This window comes from Phyllopteryx taeniolatus, chromosome 3 (genome assembly GCF_024500385.1).
Source record: "Phyllopteryx taeniolatus isolate TA_2022b chromosome 3, UOR_Ptae_1.2, whole genome shotgun sequence".
Lineage (NCBI taxonomy): Eukaryota > Metazoa > Chordata > Actinopteri > Syngnathiformes > Syngnathidae > Phyllopteryx > Phyllopteryx taeniolatus.
In genome coordinates, this window is record NC_084504.1 from 9,394,634 (window position 1) to 9,414,713 (window position 20,080).

The window sequence follows — 20,080 nt, forward strand, 5'->3', positions numbered from 1 at the left end:
CACAAGGTGGACCCTGTCTCTGTGGCTTCGTTTTTTTTTGTTTTTTTTTTATCTTTTTTTTTTTTTAACCTCTCAGTACCAACAGGCTGTGCAGCAGTCCATCCAGCTGCAGCAGCAGCAGCAACAGGCTTTACTCCAGCAACAGCAGCAGATGATGATGCAGCAGCAACCAATGTATCAGCAGAGAGTCGCTCAGGCCACTCAGGCCCAGTATGCCGCCATGGTGAGTTTGTCATTTCCTCACAGCAAAATACACAGTAGCCCCTTTCACACAGAGTTTGCAGGGCATGTGCCCAGTAAATTGACATGTCTATGACTGTGCACTTTGACACAGCCATCAGGTAATTACGTGACAGTTGGCAAATAACCTGGCAAACATTAGGGGGTAAATGCATAAATATTAAAGGAAAAATGGAAACCACCACAAACATTTCTAATAAAAAGTAAGGAAATAAAAAATTAACAATACAAAAACATTTCAATCAAATAGGAAATTATTAGATTAAAAAATACTCCAATACATATGAGGGGAAAAGATAATTACCATGACAAAATATGAAGAAATAAGACAATTTTTTCAAAGGGAACACAAAACTATTTGACGATGCATTCAAAAATTCACAAATATTGTACGAAAAAATATTAAAGAAATTATTGTTAAAAAAAAAAAAATATATATATATATATATATATATATATATATATTAATAATAAATAGAGAAATATCAAATGTTAAATTAAAACAGTACAAAAAATACAGGGTTGTTAGGATGAAGATGAAAAAATATTAAATTTAAAAAAAAAATTGGGGGAAAAAATATTAAAGTATTAGACAAAAAATAAACAAATACATATTAGGGGAAGATTCATAAATTATATGACAAAATATCAGGAAATAAAACAGTATATTACAAATTAAACTTAAAAAACCTGATGAAAAATATGCAAATATGAGACAAAAAATATACAAAACCATTTACCAAAATTTTACAAAATAAGAAAAATACCAGACAAAGGGTACAGCAATATTGGGAAAAACATAAATAGTACATACTGTGTGAAATACAACATTATTTGTGGAAAAAAACGTATGACAAAACACACAAGTTCATAGTGGGGTGAAAAAATACACAAATACCATCCCAATTACAAAAGAAAGATAAAAATACTAATGGGAAATACAAAAATACTACACAAAACTAAATAAGTATTCAACAAAGAAAAATTGAAAGATACCCCATATATATATTTTTTTTAAATAGACAGAAAATACAAAGATATTAGGAAATGGTATGTAAAAATTATATGTAAAGCATAAAAATATTGGGAAAATTATTAAAAAATATATGAGAGTAACAGAGAAATAATACTCCCAAAATATTTGAAAGTAATACAAAATATACAGGAAAAAACTAAAATACTTGATGAAAAATACACTTTATAAAAAAATAAAAGTGGTGCAGCCCTATGGCGTGTAAATGAAATCACCATGTTGCATAGCTACACGCTCTCTGTCTTCCTACACGTGCAGCACAAACAGTCAACTGTGCATCGCTAGCAGACTACTTAAGTGTTGACTGGCGGCAATCTTTAGTTCCGTTCCCTGCCAGCGTCCCCCATCTGTTTCTGGCAGGCGGCAATCTGGCACGACGAGGCGACGATGGGATTGAACAAAGAGTGAAAAGCCAGCGTTTTCCCTCTGGGTGCAGCACCGACATATGAAGCAAGTTCGCACAAAGCACGGCCTTTATTCTCCAAACACCAGCGACGTGACTTTCTTTTGCTTTCGTGCGACTAACAAATATTAGAAAAAAATTTAGTTTTTGAAAAAATAAGAATTACGAAAATATATAATAATTTAATATACCGTAATTTCTCGTGTGTAATGTGCATTTTTTCCCCCCAATAAATTGTCAAAAGTCAATAGTACACATTATACATAGGTATAGGGGCAATGATGATGATTAATTATAATGCTTTTCTGAAATGCTTGACCGTTTAATTCAAATCCCATTAAAATAAAATTAAATGTGTTTCGCCTGGTCCTTCATGTTTTCTTTTAAAGAATTGTACCCATCTTAAAATTTTGCCTGGGTAATCAAACATATGGGCACAACTGTGTGTTTTCTAATTTACTAAATAAAAGTAGGGCTGTGAATTTCTAAATAAGAGCAAGTAAATAAAAATAAAAAAAGGATTACGTGTTCAAATAAAGTGCTTAACTTCAGAATAATTATTTGAAAAAACTAACAAAATACAGATAATACTGTAAATTCTCGTGTATAATGCGCATTTCTCTCCCCCCCCCAATAATTGTCAAAAGTCAATAGTGCGCATTATACATACGTATAGGGGCAAATGAAAAAAAATTTCACATTTTATAAATGTATGCCGCCATCTAGTGGTTATGAAATAGTGTACACTTTCATTCCAAAATGCCACCGCCACCTGGTGGTTATAAAAATAAAAAAAAGTGTAGCCTACACTTTAATTACAATATGACCAGGGGAAACGTATGAATGCATATATGTACAGTTGTACTCATAAGTTTACATATCCTGGCAGAATGTGAAATATTTTTATTTTTTATATGACTGAAAAACACCCATAATTAATTTCTTTTTTGGTTATGTTTTGTTTAATGATAATGCTTTTCTGAAATGCTTGACCGTTTAATTTGAATCCCATTAAAATGTGTTTCGCTTGGTCCTTCATGTTTTCTTTAAAGAATTGTACCCATCTTACAAATTCGGCCTGTGTAATCAAACATATGAGCAGAACTGTGTGTTTTCTAATTTACTAAATAAAAGTAGGGCTGTGAATTTCAAAATAAGAGCAAGCAAATTAAAAAAAGGAGTACGTGTTCAAATAAAGCGCTTAACTTCAGAATAATTATTGGAAAGAAACTAACAAAATACAGATAATACTTCGTTTTGATCATATGAGTAGAAGCAAAATCATGCATTGTAAAAATGTATCATCGGTAGAAGGGTTTTCCAGAATTTTGAGGTCAACTTTGGGGGTGCGCATAATACACGAGATATTACGGTAATGTAAATAAGGAATTCTACAAAAATGTTCCAACAAAGATATTACAATATAATACAGAATATTACAAAATAATTTATAAATAATACAAAAATATTGGACAAAACTATGAAAAGAAAAATACTAAGGTAGCATGACAAAAGTACATGAAGATGTTGTAGGAAAAAAATGCAAACATAATAGGAAAGAAATGCTCAAATATTGCATCCAAAATTAGGAAGAAATACTTTCACAAAACTAAGAGAGGAAAAGTACAAAAATATTCCAGCAAAAATGGTCGAAAATATTGCATATTATTACATTAATAATGAAGAGAATTACTGGAAAAAAAATGTTGTGATAAATGTAGTATTACTAAAATACAAACTACAAAATGCACAAACACTGGAAAACAATCTGTTGGGATAAATTTAGTATTACAAAAATACATACTATAAAATATACAAAATACACAAATGTTACGACCAAAATTGGAAAATAAATACAAAGAAAATAATAAGAAAAATACAAATATAAGAAGGACATTAGAGAAATATAAGTGAATGACATGGAATTTTACAAAAATTAAGACTACATACAAATATCACAATAAAGACTAATATTAGAAGAAAAGGAAAAATTCTGTACAAAAACTTTTAGACGAAAATAAAAATACTAGAGGACAAAAATGGAAAATAATATAGAATATTTGAAAAGAAATATGTAAATATTTGAAAAATAATGTGCAAAAATATTAAAGAAAATACAAAAGATATTAGCTAAAATTTTATTATTACAAATGAACAGCTATTACAAACCCCAATTCTTGAAGTTGCAACATTGTGCAAAATGTAAATATGAATAGAATACAATGATTTGCAGATCCTTTTCAACCTTTATTCAGTTAAATTCACTCCGAAGACGAGGTATTTAATGTTCAAACTGATCAAATGTATAGTTTTTTGTAAATATTCATTCATTTTTAACTTTATGCCTGCAACAAGTTCCAAAAAGCTGGGACAGGGGCATGTTTACCACTGTGTTACATCGCCTTTCCTTTTAACAACACTCAGCAAGCGTTTGAGAACTGAGGACGCTAATTGTTGAGCTTTGTTAAGTAGAATTCTTTCCCATTCTAGCTTGACAGAAAACGTCAGTAGCTCAATAGTCCGGGGTCTCAGTTGTTGTATTTTGCGCTACATAATGCGCCACACATTTAGAATCATAGATGGGTAGTCTAGTATTTGTACTCTTTTACTACGAAGCCACGCTGTTATAACACGTGCAAAATGTGGCTTGACATTGTCCTGCTGAAATAAACAGGGATGTCCCTGAAAATGGCGTTGCTTGGATGGCAGCATATGTTGCTTTCATCATTAGTGCTGCCAAGTTATCCATGCAATCGGTAAGACCATAACAGATGCTGACTTTTGAACTTTGCGGTGATAACAATCCGATGGTCCTTTTCCTCTTTGGCCCAGAGGACACAAAGTCCAAGATTTCCAAAAACAAATTGAAATGTGGACTTGTCAGACTACAGCACACTTTTCCACTTTGCATCAGTCCATCTCAGATGAGCTCTGGCCTAGAGAAGCCAGCAGCTTTTCGGGGTGTTGATATAAGGCTTTCGCTTTGCATGGTAGAGTTTCAACTTCCATTTGTAGATGTCGAGACAAACTGACTGACAACTGAAGTGTTCCTGAGCCCGCATGGCAATATCCTTTTCACAATGATGCTAGTTTTTAATGCAGTGCCGCGTGAGGGATTGAAGGTCAAGGACATTCAAGCTTGGTTTTCTGCCTTCCCGCTTATGTGCAGCGATTTCTCCAGATTCTCTGAGAATATCTTTTCAGAATATCTTTTCATGATATTATGGACCATAGATGAGGAAATACCCAAATTCAATTGTACGTTGGGAAATGTTGCTCTTAAACTGTTTGTTCACAAAGTGGTGAACCTCAACCCATCCTTGTAGAACAGCTGAGCCTTTCGGAAATGCTCCTTTTATACCCAATCAGGACTAACCTGTTTCCAATTAACCTGTTCACCTGTGGAATAGGGCTGCCAAGATTAGTCAGCTAGTCACGACTATGTCGACGATCAAAATCGTCTACAATCAATTTCATAGTTGACGTACTTTATTTTTTGTAAGCTTTGTTTTTCTCTCAAAAGGAGCATGAATGCTCGCGCTTTTCATTTGTTTGCCTTCTGGCTTGACGCACATGTGCAGTAGTGATCATCCGGGTCTGCCCATGACATACCTGCATGAAATACCTGGAAGAACCACGGCTAGTCGGCATTAGCCACTGAGCCCGCAATTCCGCAAAAGGGATGCAAAACCTGCGAGACACAACGTGCCTTTTATGGCAGCACGATAGTGGTGCACGAGCATTTGAAAAGGAAGTATGTTGTGGCTGACTCAATTTCTAATGAAGAGGTAAAGACGACAGTCCTCTCAGTAAGATGTTTGGCTAGTTGCTAATATTATCGTAATCCGGGTCCCCCCGTGACGGACCCGCGTGATGTACCCAGAAGAACCACGCCTAAACAGCGTTAGCAACGTTACAGAGCCTCAAAGTTTGAGCAATTCACAAAATTGTAATGCAAAACCTGCAAGACAGAAAGTGCCTTTTATGGCAGGACGACAGCGATACACGACCATCTAAAAATGAAGCGCGTTGTGGCCGATTCCTTTTCTGGCGAAGAAGGAAGCTATCTGGCTAGTTAGCTGCTAATATTACCGACAACCCACAGCGAACAGCAGTGAGCTACTTGCTTAAAGCTGTAAACGTTATTATCTTAAGGCTAACGATGATGGTTTCATTAGCCTTAGCACACAGGTTATGTGTTTGGTATAATGTAACGACAAATATGAATAGAAAATCAATACGCTGTAGCAGGTTGTCTTTGCAACATGCCTATGTGGCGGGCATTTTGGCGGGGCAACGTTCCCACCAAAGGCATTGTATGTGCATTGAAAATTAATCAGAACTTGCTCATTTTTCAAACGACTTACATGAGATTTATTGTTTGTCAATGTCAAAGAATGTGCTGTTAATACAAAACATCTGGAAAAAAAGAGCAGAGAAGAATCTTGAGCAAGGTTATTTGTAGTTCCCTTGTTGTGATTGTACATGATTGTGCATAGTTTTTGGTTCCATTTTAAAGTACAATCAACATTTACAGCTAAAAATGTTAAACGCAGAGTATTGCCTTCATTTTAATTTGCACTATCATATAAAACCATGTCTGCAATGCTGGTACAAGCTGCAAAGTTTAGTAAAAGTTGAATGTACCATTACCAGATCAACACTGTAAATAAACTGTTCTTAGTGTTCTATCTGGATAAATAACAAATGACAAATTATCTTTTGTACATTCCTTACACACTTCAAGCTGGAAGCTAATGATGGTTGTATGAGAGCAGCTGGTGTGATTAGCTGCAATTTACATATCGCTGGCGTCGGGCGGAAACCAAGCAAACATGTACGTTGAGCCATTGTCAAGACTTGAAGAAAATATGGGCTTGACCAAATTTGGACATAGGAGGTTTTGGCCAGATGCCACTGATGTGACCTGATTAGTCAACTAAACACAAAAATAATTGGTGACTAGTCAACTATCAAAATAATCATTTGTGGCAGCCCTACTGTGGAATGTTCCAAACAGTTTTTTGCTTTGTTCCCCCACCCCCATTTTCATTCCTCAACTTTCCCAGTCTTTTGTTGCCCTGGTCGCAGTTTTTTTTTGAACATTTTGCAGGCATAAAATTCAAAATGAGAGAATATTTGCACCAAAAAAAAACAATAACATTCATCAGTTCGAACATTAAATATCTTGTCTTAGGAGTGTATTCAGTTTAATATAGGTTGAAAAGCATTTGCAAATCATTGCATCCAGTTTTTATTTACATTTTCCCCAACTTTTTTTTTTGTCACCTTTTTCATGCCTTTGGTGGTTTGCATCTCTGAATTAAGGTAGGCCACTGTATATTTGTTATTGTTGTTTTTTGTTCTCTATTTGACTAACAAAAAATGAGAACACGCTTGCTGATAGTATGAGCGAGGCAATACAAAATTTAAATGATCAAAAGAAATGTGCAGCAAATTGGCCAACAGAGCAATTATTTTTTTTTAATGACTGTGACATCCCACCTTCTGAATTTCTTTTTCTGAACAAGACAACTCTGATGAAAGAAGGCTTTTCAATAAGCTGTTGTACTCCTCCTCTTTCCCCTCTTTAGTTAACGTTAATGGGCAATGAGCAGTTATGTTTATTTAGTGTGTATATTGCGCTATATTTATTTTTTACCACACTAATTTAAAAAAAGGTAAGTATAACTTAGTTTTGGGGTTGGAATGGATTGATTTGGATTTCATTCATTTTAATGGGAAACATTATTTGGTTTACAAACATTTTTGGTTTACAAACGGGTTCACAGAACGAATTAAGTTCGTAACCAATGTTCCATTGTATATACAGTAAATGAAGAAGTTATTTAAATAGATATATTGCTCCATCTTGTGATAAGATTGGTGATTGGTTATTGGTTTATTTTAACTCGCTAATCGGTGATGGGAAAAATTCTGATCGTGTAATGCCTTGTTAATATTAGCTGACAAATGTAAAGTATATTGGCGGGGGGGTTGGGATTTTGAATGAACCCAAAAAAAAAATGTGAGCTGACTTTGTTTGACTTTGGCCCCTTCGCCACCCCCGTCCCTTGCACATCCAGCTTCCCAAATCCAGAACTGGTCTCTAACAGCATTCCGCCATCTTGTCGCTCATCACCGTGACCCATCAAATCATTGCCACCATCCCTTTTTCTCTTCCCCCACATACCCCACCCCCACTCTCCACAGCTGCAGCAGTACCAACAGGCTTTTGTTCAGCAACAGCAGCAGCAACAACATCATCAACCCACATACATGTCCTCCCCTGTGGAGTTCCAGGTACCTCTGGGCTCCTACAATGTGACCACGCCCACCGCAGGGACAGCCCACATGGGTGCGCCCTCGCCTGCAGAGACATCCTACTCCAATCCCAGGTAATGCCTTCACAAAGTTAGAAAATATCATTGCCAATTTGAAAAATGTTAGAGATTGGCTAATGCGAGTGGCATAAGTCAAAATATTAGGTACAATAGCACAGCAAGAGTGCTGAACATGTTGGACTACACAAAAATACACAAATGCTGGAAAAACAAATAAAAAAATATTATGGAAAAAAAATCCAACAACATTAGAAAACAAATAATAATAAAATTAGAACAAACATATCCAAATATCAAACAAGAAAAATACAAATATTAGGAAAAAGTACAAAAAGACTATTGGAAAAAAGTAAAATGGTATCTCTTTTTTTTTTTTATTTATGAAACACTATTAAAGTGTTTAAGGGATCATAGTTTGTGGAATATTTTCGTAATGTCCCAAGACCAAAATCCAAAAATGAGGAAACCAAGGCCAAAAACTGAAAAGCTGAAAGAAATTACGTCAATTATTAGTAAAATTGGATTTATGGGTGAAAGCAATGCAAGTTCATAAATTAGTATTAATGCTTCAAAGAATAAATCAATTACAAAATAAAAATATTCATTTCGTTTTGACATTCCAACAGTGCACAAATAGGGCTGGGCTATACGGGAAAAACTCTTATCACAGCAGGGTCTGACATTAATGGTGGCCCGGAGCCACTACGTGTCTGTGTCAGGCCACCACTTGCATATAAGCACCGGCCCACTCGGCCACAGCATTTTCAGTGTCTGTCTGAAATTCTTTCATCACCGAAACATCCTGTCCAAGATGTGTTATTAGGATTCCCAGATAGTTTCTATGCAGGACACGCCCCACTGTAACATAATTGGCTCCTGCGTCGCGGGAAGGGCAGGCTACGCAGATGTAACGAGATGACCATCCCAAACATGTATCACATTTGTACGAAATCAAACCAAGTAAGTTTGTTATGGTTATGTTTGGGGCTTAAGGCAGTTTAGGATGGGTTAAGGTTAGTATTAGTTGGAAACATTAATGCCACCACACTTAAGTCACATCTTTACCCGTCCGGAAGCATTAGGCTGTTTTCTACAGGGATACAACAGCCAATCATAATGTGGCGACGTGTGTCCTGGAGCCAGTAAGACTGGAACAGGGCGTGCCCTGCCTGGAAACTATGTGGGAATCCCAATAAGGCGTCCAAGACAGGATGTTGTGATAACGCAAGGAGAAACCACGCTCAGCACCACCTGACTGGATGAACAGGCACACATTCGGGTTAGACCAGAGACGGTAGCCGAAGGTACGCCACTATTCTGGCCTTACTGAGCATGCTTTAAGCTGTTAATGTTATGGCTAAAAGCATTGGCATGTTTTTAGCCATGAATGTATGTATTTTTCTTTATTATTTTATTCAATTACAAATTTATTTTCTGGTTGTTCTTTTAAGTTTGAGTTTTGGTAGTTCAATAAATTAAAAAAATTGAAATGCAAAATTATACATTACATTATACAAATATCCTACAAGAAAAATGTTACAAAACAGTAAAAAATATACAAACATTTTGACAAAAATATTTGTAACAAATATAAAATATTAGAAAAATTGACTCACACTAGGAAAGATAAATATCAAGCAGAAATATACAAAAAAACGAAAGACATCAAAGTACTAAACAATCCAAAATATTAGGGGAGGAAAAAAATTTAGAAATGTTAGTAAGTAAGTAAGTCACTGTAATGGTCCACCCGGTCTCCCCTGTGAAGGACGCCCATGCTGGCCTCGGACGGCGGCACCCCTCCCTCCCAGAGCATCAGCCACCCCCCGGACATGTCGCGCTGGAACCCGTTTGGCGAGGACAACTTCTCGAAGCTGACCGAGGAGGAGCTGATCGACCGAGAGTTTGACATGCTCAGAGCAAGTAAGTGACGCTTTCTTTGCTTACCCTTTTAGGAAGGATTGGTCGCTCGATAAAATGAAAAGCACAAATGTAACATCAAACACTCTGTACTCAAACTTCACTAATGGGCCTTACTCAAATGCACAACACTTGTTCACTAAAAGCTCCTCAATATACTAGGCTGAGAGTCCTATCTAGCAGCCTGATATACCGAGCCAAGAGTTCTGTGAAGCTGTTTGATGTACCGGGTTGAGAGTCCTATGAAACTCCTCGATATACCAGGCTGAGACTCTTACTAAGGGTCTGCGTCCTATCAAACAGCTCAATATATCAGGCTGAGAGTCCTGTCAAGGTTATGGATCCGATAAAACAGTTTGATATACCATGCTCCGGGTCCTATCAAGCTGCTTGATATACCAGGCTGCTCGATACACCAGCCTGAGAGTCCTATCAAGCAGCTCAATATTCCAGGCTGAAAGTCATGACAAGCAGCTTGCTATACCAAGCAGCTCGATATACCAGTCTTATAGACCTATCATGCTGCTTAATATACCAGACCAAGAGTCTATCAAGCTGCTCAGTAAGGTAACAATGTTTATTTTCCCTGTGACTCCATGCAGAAAAGCCTGTGGAGAGAACGGCTAGCGTGGAAGGCGACCGACTCCCACCCGCTTCCGCCAAGTCCCTCCCGACCGAGGACTTGTTTGGTTCGGTGCCATTTGTGGCCAGCACAGGCAAGTCTTAAGGAGTCTCTGCCACAAGGACAACAGCTCGGGAGATTCTTTGGCTTTATATTTTCCGTGCTTGTCTTCCCACTGAGTTGACTCACTTGCGCCTCCTCTTGGGATTGTAGAAAAAGCACTTCATGTACATTTTTCTTTTTAATTACTATTATTGCAAGCTTGGCGGTGACTGCTTTGATTGTAATGAACCTTATAGGTCAACAGTAAGAGTATTTCGGGGGGGGGGGGGGGATGAATGTAGCCCGGACCATTTGAGCCAGGAAAGCATTTGGTTGGCATGGTCATTGTCAATCATTCTGCATTTTGATAACCGCTTGATTGACAACAATCAAAGACCAGGAACAGGTTTAGTTGGACCTAAACTTTGGATAATTGGATTGATCCTGGCGAAGTTTCATTGACGCTAATTCTACATCATCTATGAAATAAAATATTGCTCGCAACGTAAATTGTTACGTTTACGTACGTCTTACTAAGTTCATAAGTTTGTGGCCAAGTTGCGAATGGTCACAGTCAAAACTTGCCAATGCAAGTTTTTTGTTGGATGGTGACAAAATGTAGTATGTTATTTTGAATAACTTCAACGTAATTTTTAGTAAGTTTGCATTGCTGCAATTCTCAGTCGTCAAGATGCTTGTTATACCAGGCTGAGAGTCCTACCAAGCCGCTCGCTATAATTTGTGCATTTTTTATGTAACAAAATATACTAGCGCGCTAAAACCGGCGCTTAACTTAGCCATTACACCTCATTGCTAACAACCTCTGGAACTTGTACGCCATCTAGTGTAGCTCGATATAAAATATTTATCCATCTGAGCCAATCACCACCTGTAACGACAAAATCCTCCAGCTAGCTTCCGAACTTAGTAAAATACTTCGGTAAAGACTTTACTTGAAAGGTTGACTCTAACGTCCTCCGCTCTTCCCTCCACGCTGGCCACAATGTGAATATTTCTCGGTTGGCGGCAGCAATAATAGCTTGTGTGCCTCTTACTGCTTTCAATGTGAATGTCAACATTTTAGTTGTTTTTTTTTAACGACAATTTGTAATCATTACAATAATTTTTGTGCCCATTCTGCGATGCAGTAAAACCCTGTTAGCACTTGAACATCAGTGTGGCAATATTTTATCATGTAATATAGAATGAAGAAAAATTTGGATTTTTATTTAAATTTTTTTAAATACAGCCTTGATTGACAAAATTGATCATTTTGTTTATATTTTAGTGCTTGTTTTTGTGTGCCATCAATACGCCAGTTCTTTCTATATTCTTATTATACCAAGGCTAATGCTGTATTTAACTTTCGTCTAATATATTTCTGGGGTAATTTAGAAGACTCTGCTTAGGGGTTCAGAAATCTGTTCCTGTTGGGGTCTGACTCTATCTGATTGGTGGAAATCGATAATTTGATCATAAAGTAAGAATTCTGTCGATTACGTGGTAATAGATTGTCTTGATTCGAAAGCATAGGGTTTGAGCATACGGTTTAGCTGTATTTAAAAAGGAGTTCAGAACATTTAGTAAGATTCTCCTATCCCACTTTCTTAAATTTGGCATTTTAAAGCTTTTTTATATTTATTTACAGTAACCTTGTACTGGGCGTTTTCGACCATGAAAAAAGAAAACCATTTTGTACTGTACAGTAATATGGGTGCATATGGCCACAAAAAAAGTGCTTCAATATAACTGACAATCTGCTGTAACGGACGACCCCCTGCCCCTATTCGTCCATTAAAGCGAGGTTCCACTGTACTATTTATATTCATTTTATTATTTATATGTGAAGTCGGGTAGTGATCTCATTATTTTCAGATGCGGTTATTCAACAAATTCACACAATTCTTAAACAATCGATGAATGGATGATGCCCACTTGTAGTTGGTAACTAACATTCCGTTTGTCACGATGTATTGCATGCTAATGTAAATAGCTGGAGCTACTGTACTTTGCGGCATAAGATAGCTCATGTGGCTGGCTACATTGATGTATAGTAAGAATTTCTTAGTCTCAAACTCTTTTGTCAACTTCTAAAAAATATCTTAATGTATTTTAATTAACCAGTTTAATACAAAAAGGGGGGTGCAAAATGCTATGTTGCTAAGTGACCATTATCACCTCTTTTTTTTAGTGCATTTCTTTATTTTTTTCCCTTGCTATAAAGTGCCTTTTATGCTACGTTTTATTCAGTGGACCAACCGTGCAATTGGCGAATCGCGTACTCATTACATTTAGTTGAAGAAACCTGTTTTTTCGGTACATTTTATACGTAAGTCCCAACTGGCTGATGGCACATGAATGGTAAATTTAATTTTTGTTGTTGTTTTCAAGTGTTGGCTATACAATCCAAAAGGGCTGTATGAGTGTTAGCGCTGTGCTATTCCGCCTCGCTAGCGCAGTGCTCGCCACCATCGCTAATCACCTTTTTTTCGTACGTTTTATCCCCAAAGGTAAGTCCCATTGTTTACTTATCCAGCTGCCTGCTTTTTAGTTTTTTTTTCTTTTTTTGCTATCATTTGCTTCTCCTTGCATGCGTACGACAGCCACGCTCAGAAACATCTTGTTCAGGTGTACTGGTGGAAGATTCTAGAAGAACGAGCCATGAAAACAACATGTTAGATTAATCCACGCTGTTTACATTTGTGTGTCTTGTATTTTTTTTTTTTTTTTTGTCTCAGGGTTTTTTTGCTTTTGCCCTTTTCTAGAAGCGCAAAAAAAAAGAAAAGCTAAATGTTTTTGAAAACATACTGGAGCTGGTACGTGGTCTGTGGAATTAAAAACAATTGTATTTTTTGTGTGTGTATAAAGCCCTTGTATTATACTGTGAGTGTGGCTGTATTTCTTATAGAATGTTACTGAGAAATAAAAACACATTGGAAAAAAATGAAGGACACACAAAAGGATTTCCTTTTTTTGAATGTTCCACCACTACACACCCAAACAAGCAAGATGTTCCTGATGCGCTAGCTTGGCTGTTGTCCGGTCACTGCGGTAAAAAGTCAGAGACAAAAACAAAAAAAAACTTACGCCAAGACCAAAAGATCCCCAGCACATCCGTATGACGTTTGGTTGCGAAATCGGTCATGTACTTTTTTGCTAAACCTGCTAATGAACTTTAAAAAGCAGCAATCAAAGCAAAACCTCTTGTACTTTTCACTTGACTGACGTTTAAAAAATGAAAAAACGCTAATATCCGCCAAGGCTGAACAATCCTAAACATGTCCACCGCCCATCTGCAAAGTTTTGTTGAAATTTTTTCTTGTAGTTTTTGCATCATCCCGCTAATGAACAAATGAAAAAGCTATTGCTATTGCTTATTGCCTGAGGAACGTTCAAATACAAAATAACGCTGTCCTTCGCCAAGGCTGACAAATACTTTCTTGTGCATGTGCCACTTGTCTAAAAAGCTTTGGAAATTGTCATATAGTTTTTGTGTAAAATGAACAAGTGGCTATCAAAACAACATAAAAAATGCAGAACTCCGCCAGGACTGAACCAAACTTAACATGTCCGACAACCATCTAAAGTATTGTGGAAAATCAGTCTTGTAGTTTTGGCATAATCCTTCTAACGAAGGAACAGGCGGTGATCATCATAGAAATAAAAAGGCCTCCACCAAGGCCGAATGATCCCAAACACGTGTGTTTGAATAGTCAAGAAGTTCAAGGCCGTACTATCGCCAGTTGCTGCATGTGCTCGATTTTTGCAACACTTGACCCTGATGAAAGTGGTCCATAAGAGTGAAACTATATGGTACATTCTTGTATGCACCACTTTACAAAGTTTGGTGGGAATCGGTCATGTCATTTTTTTCTTTGTTTGTTTTTTTAAATGTAATCCTGCTAACAAACAAACAAGCGGTGGTCAAAATGATAAAAATAAGAAAAATCCCGCTGACCCCTGCCAAGGTCGAACAATTCTTCACTTGTAAGGGCGACAAATTCTCATATCCAACACCCTTCATAGGTTTGTGCAAATCGGTGGTGTAGTTTCAAACAATCGGTGATCAAAATGATACCATTTGAACTTTTGGACCTGGTGGAGGTAAGATTTCTTCTCTGTAGCTTCTTTACCAAGACATTTGGGGAAAAAAAAAAATGTAAAGTTTTGTTTCAAATGTCACTGTAGTGTTAATTTTTAGAGACATTTGCTTGTCTTCTTTTTAGTAAAGTGCAACATAAATAGCCTATTTTTCCAGAAAGTGCAACAGCAATAGTTTCTTCTTTTTAGAAAAGTACAACATCTTTGGTTTATCGCCTTTTTAGGAAATTCAATAGTTTTGTCTTTTATGGAACGAACAATGCAGACAGGTTTGCACCGCCCTAGTTTCCCCTGCCGTTTCCAACAACTTGCAGCCGTTAAAAGCAGATCTACTAGCCACAGGTTTGAGTTGCACTGTATTTGTATTCATCTCTGTTCCATACCGAAAAATCCCAAAACATGGACTGTTTACCCTGACTAAATGTAGTTTGTCAATTCCTCAGTTTTTAGCGAGTTACGAAAAGAATTGGCTCTTGGAGAAGATCTACTTGCTAATTACCCTCCATTCGTTCTTGGAGATGTTGCACTTTGCTCAAAAAAGAGATTAATCTTTTCCGACATGCACTTTTGTGTCATTTTGGCAGGTTCCGACCTGGCGGGGAGTGATCCGACGACACCTGAAGTCATCGTTCCTATTCCTTCCTCCCGAGATGATCGGTCACCACTTACAGTACCCAAAGAGCACAAGTCCATCAGGAGGAGCAACGGCCAGCCAGGCGACGACTCGGACAGCGAATTTGAGTCCGACCCGCCTTCGTCTAAAAGCAGCGAGGAGGAAGAGGAAGAACCAGAGGAGCCTGAGGAAGACGAAGGCCCAATCAGTGAACATGGTGACGACACCGAGCCGGAGAATCTGGGCCAGCGACCGCTCTTGATGGAGTCTGAAGAAGATGGCGAGGACGAAGACAAGTGTAGTTCTGACTCTGACAACAAGGTGAAGAATATTGCCAAGAAGGAAGGTACGACCAGGCGGGGGCGTCAAAGCCAGTCCTCTCCAGGTCTGGTGGACCCTCACGAGTCCCTCGCCTCAGTGGACATCTTTGGTGCCGTTCCCTTCCTTGACAGAGAGTCCCCTGTTGGAGATATCTTTGCCAAAGCACCTTTCCGACAAGTGAGCCTTGAACAGTCACCCGCCGACGATTTCGATGTTTTCACCAAAGCGCCGTTCAGCCGGAATCTCTCCAAGAACGCCAGCGGCCAGACGCCACCCGTTTCCCCCGATGGTGTGGACGTCTTCGGCTTCGGCCCATTCCAGCCGGGCGTCCCATTTCCGACCACGTCCAAGAGCGCCGAGGACATCTTCTTTCCCTTTGCCGAGGACTCACCACGGCAACAGAGGTTGAAACAGCGCAGCCTCCAGAAGTTGTCATCGCGCCAGAGGAAAACCAAGCAGGAAGGCACCGGGACGGGCGGCGGCAAGCGGCACCACGGCACCCCCACGGCCGGACGGAAAACTGTAAAACCCGCCAAACCTGCTTTCCGCACCCCGGATCGAGTCCGGAGACACAAGAAAGTGAGCCGGCGGGACTCTCAGAGCAGCAATGAGTTCCTAAGTGACTCTAAAGAGAACATCAGTCTTGATGTCACCATCGCAGAAGATAAGGACAACAGTGCCCAACTCCAAAAGGATGAGATTCTGGACCCCTTCGGAGCCAAACCCTTCCACCCTCAGGACGGAGGACGAAACGGAGGCAGCTACCCGGGGGGCCTCCCTGAAAGCAAGAGTGACCTGGGTACCTCCTGGGCAGTGGCTCTTCATGGGGATTGTAACACTACGGACGACTTTGGGGCGGTGCCTTTTACGGAAGTGGTGGTCCCTGGCGGACCTCAGCAACAGCCAGTGGAACTGGACCCATTTGGTGCCGCGCCGTTTCCATCCAAGCAATGACTCGCTCTCGTATGTCTTCCATTATGACTGGTCGCTGTTACATAGGCCCTGAGATTCTTGTTTAGTCGTGGAACAGACACTGCCTGACTTTTTATGACCACGTAAATCCTACGGAAGCACGTTGGAGTCCGCTTAGCTGTTTTATGCTGCATCGTTACGGCCGAGAAACATTAGCAACACGACCAACTGATTTCTAAAGTGCGACCACTCAAGACCTGTGTTTTTATTTAGAAACCAGCATCACGAAACTCCGCTCGGAGGATGCTAGACCCTTAACGAGGAAAGTAAAACCACAGACGTGACACTTTTGGGGTGGCTCCTTCGTTACGCTCAAACTTTAGCAACCTGACAAACTGTGATTTCTAACGTACGAACACACGACCCGTTTATTTTTTATTTTTTCCATTTAGCGAGCAGGACCGCAACACGACTCAACAAGACCAGCAAGTCCAAGTCAACTCACTAAAACCACTGACTTATGTTTTTTCAGGGCCAGTGCCCTGCATTATGCTCGAGAAACCTTAGCAACCTGACAGACTGTGACCACTCACATATGTTCTGAGTGAAATATTCTAGCAGGCCCAAGTCCCGGGCTAATTTTAATGGGGAAATTAATAGTACAGATGTTATTGGGGTGGTTCCCTTTGTTACGGTTGAGAAACATAAGCCGGCAAACTGATTTCTATTGCATGACAGTTCCACTTGTACAGCATGTTTTATTTAACAAGTAGCACTGCGACACATTGACTGGAGGATGCTGGAAGTCCTGGGCGGCTTTCTAAAACCACTGAATTAGTTTTTTGGGGCAGTGCTCTTCGTTACCCTTGAGAAGCATTAGCAACCCGGCGAACTCTGTCCGACTGTTCCGTTGCCAACCCCGCAGCAACCGTCAATATTTTTTGGGACGCTTTAGGTAGAGGTCGCTGAAGGTATGGTCGACTTGGGCACACCGCCAGTGAGAAATCCTGAGTTGCGTTTGCGAAACTTTAACAAACCGAAAACTGTGATTTGTAATGTGCAACTGTTCCACGAGTGCTGGTCTGAGCAACCAGTCTGTTTTTATTTAGAAAGTAACACTTAGACATGAGGCCATAAGACAGGCAAGCCCACATTCCTCAGAAACAAGATTGTTTTGGACCCATTTGAGGAGAGGCATGCATGGTGCCTACCCAGACAGGCAGCACCAGTGGGATGTTCTTGGGGCGGTGTTCTTCCCTACACTTGAGAAATCTTAGTAACCCTCCAACTGTGATTTCTAATGTGCGACTGTTCCACTCGAAACCTGTTTTATTTAGCAAGCAGCACCCGACCACGAGCATCAATTCCAAGTTATGGGAGGCCCTTTAAAACCACTGACTGATGTTTTTTGGGGCCAGTGCCTTTTGGTATACTCGAGAAACATTAGCAAGCCTCCAACTGTGATTTGTAATGTTTGACTGTTCCACTAGTACTGCCCTAAGCGGCCCTTCTGTTTTTTATGTAGCAAGATTCTTTTGGTCCCATTTGGGTGAAGGTGTCCAGGCGTCTCTGAAAACAAGGTAGGCCTGGAGACCACTAGGGAGAAGTCCTGTGCACCGCCTGTGGGAAATCCTGGGCCCCACAAGTGGGTCTTGACAGAAAAATGTAAAGCCAAGAGATTGGTTTCCGAGTTTGTCATCTACAGCGGACCTCAACAGCAAGACCACTTTCCAGACACCCTGGTGAGATTTTGGATCTCCCTGAAAGTCACCAGTGGGCGCGTCCTGGGTGGCTCGTCACAGGTAACGAAAACCAAGGATGGATTTTGGGGTTATTCCCATTGTCACCAGTGGGAAGTCCTAGACAGTTCTTCACAGGGGAGAAGTAAAACCATGAACAGATTTTGGGGGGTGGGGGGGGGGGGGGGGTCACAGAACTGGCACAAGAGATAATGCCGGCGGCCAGACACAGGGAATTTTGGACCAGCATTGCAGCAGACATCTTCCGAACCGGTTCCAAACAAGAAGTGACTCATTCTTGTGTAAGTCTTCCTGAGCCCCCTTTTTTTTCTGGGTAGGGGGGCAGAATCAGCAGACACTACCAGCACCTCTTAAATTCTGTGGAAGAATTCTGGAGTCTGCATGTTGTTTTAGCTGTTTTCATCCTGCAGAAGCAACCTTCTCCAAACTCTGATTTCTAATGTGCGACCGTTACACTCACATCTTTTTTTATAACAGTAGGACCTTGACTTAGGAGTGCCCCAACTTTATTTTTCTAGTTATGGCGTCACTTTGTCATTTTTCTTTTGTGTTGTTGCGAGCCAAAATTTGAGTTACAAGCAAGCTTCAGACACGCCAGCGCTTGGATAAACTTGGTAAAAAAAATTATCAATTAAGGTACTGTAATCCCCTCGCATCTCTGCAAGGAGAGCCACCGTTCATTGACCAATTAAAACCAATTAAACTCGTAATTCAAGGTACCACTGTAGTTCACACCGCAAAGCCTTACTCGATTTACTATACGGGAGCGCATTAGCTGCACAGTACCTCTGGAAACCTTTTTAACCACTTATGTTTCTTCTTTTTTTTTTTTTTTATTATTATTAATTCTTGAGTTTTTTCCCTTCTTTTTCTATGCATGTCACCAATGTGGACCAGATGGGATTATTTTATTTTTTTTTTGTTCCTCCCCACGTTGGTCATGAGTTTAATTTTTTTTTTAATTTTGACATTTTCTGTAACCATTTATTTTCACAAGTGCTCTCTTTTGATTGGAAGATACACTGATGTTTTTTAGGCTGAAGTATATATTTTTTTTCGATTGTTTGGAAAATGCGTGAGTTGAAATATATTATTTGAGAAATGAACTGAGATTTTTATTTGCACAAACATCACAACACAACTTTTTTTATTCTTTTATTTGGAGTTCCCAAGAATAATTTAATACAAAAAAGTTAATCTACATGAAATTTGTATAATTTCTTTTAACGTTCTTGCTCTTACAAAAACAATGTAGCACATACTAATGCTAAATGGTTACTATAATTACACAAAGCAGGAACATTGCACGTGGCCCTAGAAGAACTAGAGACAAATAACAGCGATTATTTTACAGTCCTGTCTAGCATAGTCTAATACCGTCATAGTCCAGTCTATGATGTGGTATTATGGGATAGTCAAGTCGTATATGGTTACATCTCATCTATTCCAGTCCTTTATAGAATAGTCTGGTCCACAGGCGTCAAACTCAATGCCAGGGGTCCACATCTGGCCTGCCACATCATTTTATGTGGCTTGTGAAAGCAAATAATGTATCCATTCAAATCATGTATCCATTTCCATGAGTCTTTCTAAAAATTGTAACAAAATTTTGAATTTTCATATTTAATAAATAATACTCGCACTCTCTTTTGTTTTTTTGTTACCAAACCAATTTTTACAGTTAGTTGAACAAACTATAATCCTTGACTTCTGCTTTCAAAAGTAGTTATCCATTAATTTGTTTATACAATATGAGGCGATTAAACATT

The 20,080-nt window shown here is 39.1% G+C and overlaps 1 protein-coding gene across 2 annotated transcripts in view; it reads left to right on the forward strand.

Annotated features, from left to right (window-relative positions):
• The window catches only part of bmp2k (BMP2 inducible kinase), a 70,364-nt gene extending 51,150 nt beyond the window's left edge, over nt 1-19,214 (forward strand). Inside the window, exons 12-16 of one of the 2 annotated variants that reach the window (XM_061766876.1) lie at nt 77-223; nt 7,890-8,074; nt 9,789-9,943; nt 10,543-10,656; nt 15,290-19,214. In XM_061766876.1, coding sequence (XP_061622860.1) covers nt 77-223; nt 7,890-8,074; nt 9,789-9,943; nt 10,543-10,656; nt 15,290-16,593 — 1,905 coding nt within the window. In that variant the 3' untranslated portion in view covers nt 16,594-19,214. The remainder of the gene's footprint in view (nt 1-76; nt 224-7,889; nt 8,075-9,788; nt 9,944-10,542; nt 10,657-15,289) is intronic. The other variant, XM_061766877.1, reaches the window with a different exon arrangement.
• The last annotated feature ends 866 nt before the right edge of the window (nt 19,215-20,080 follow it).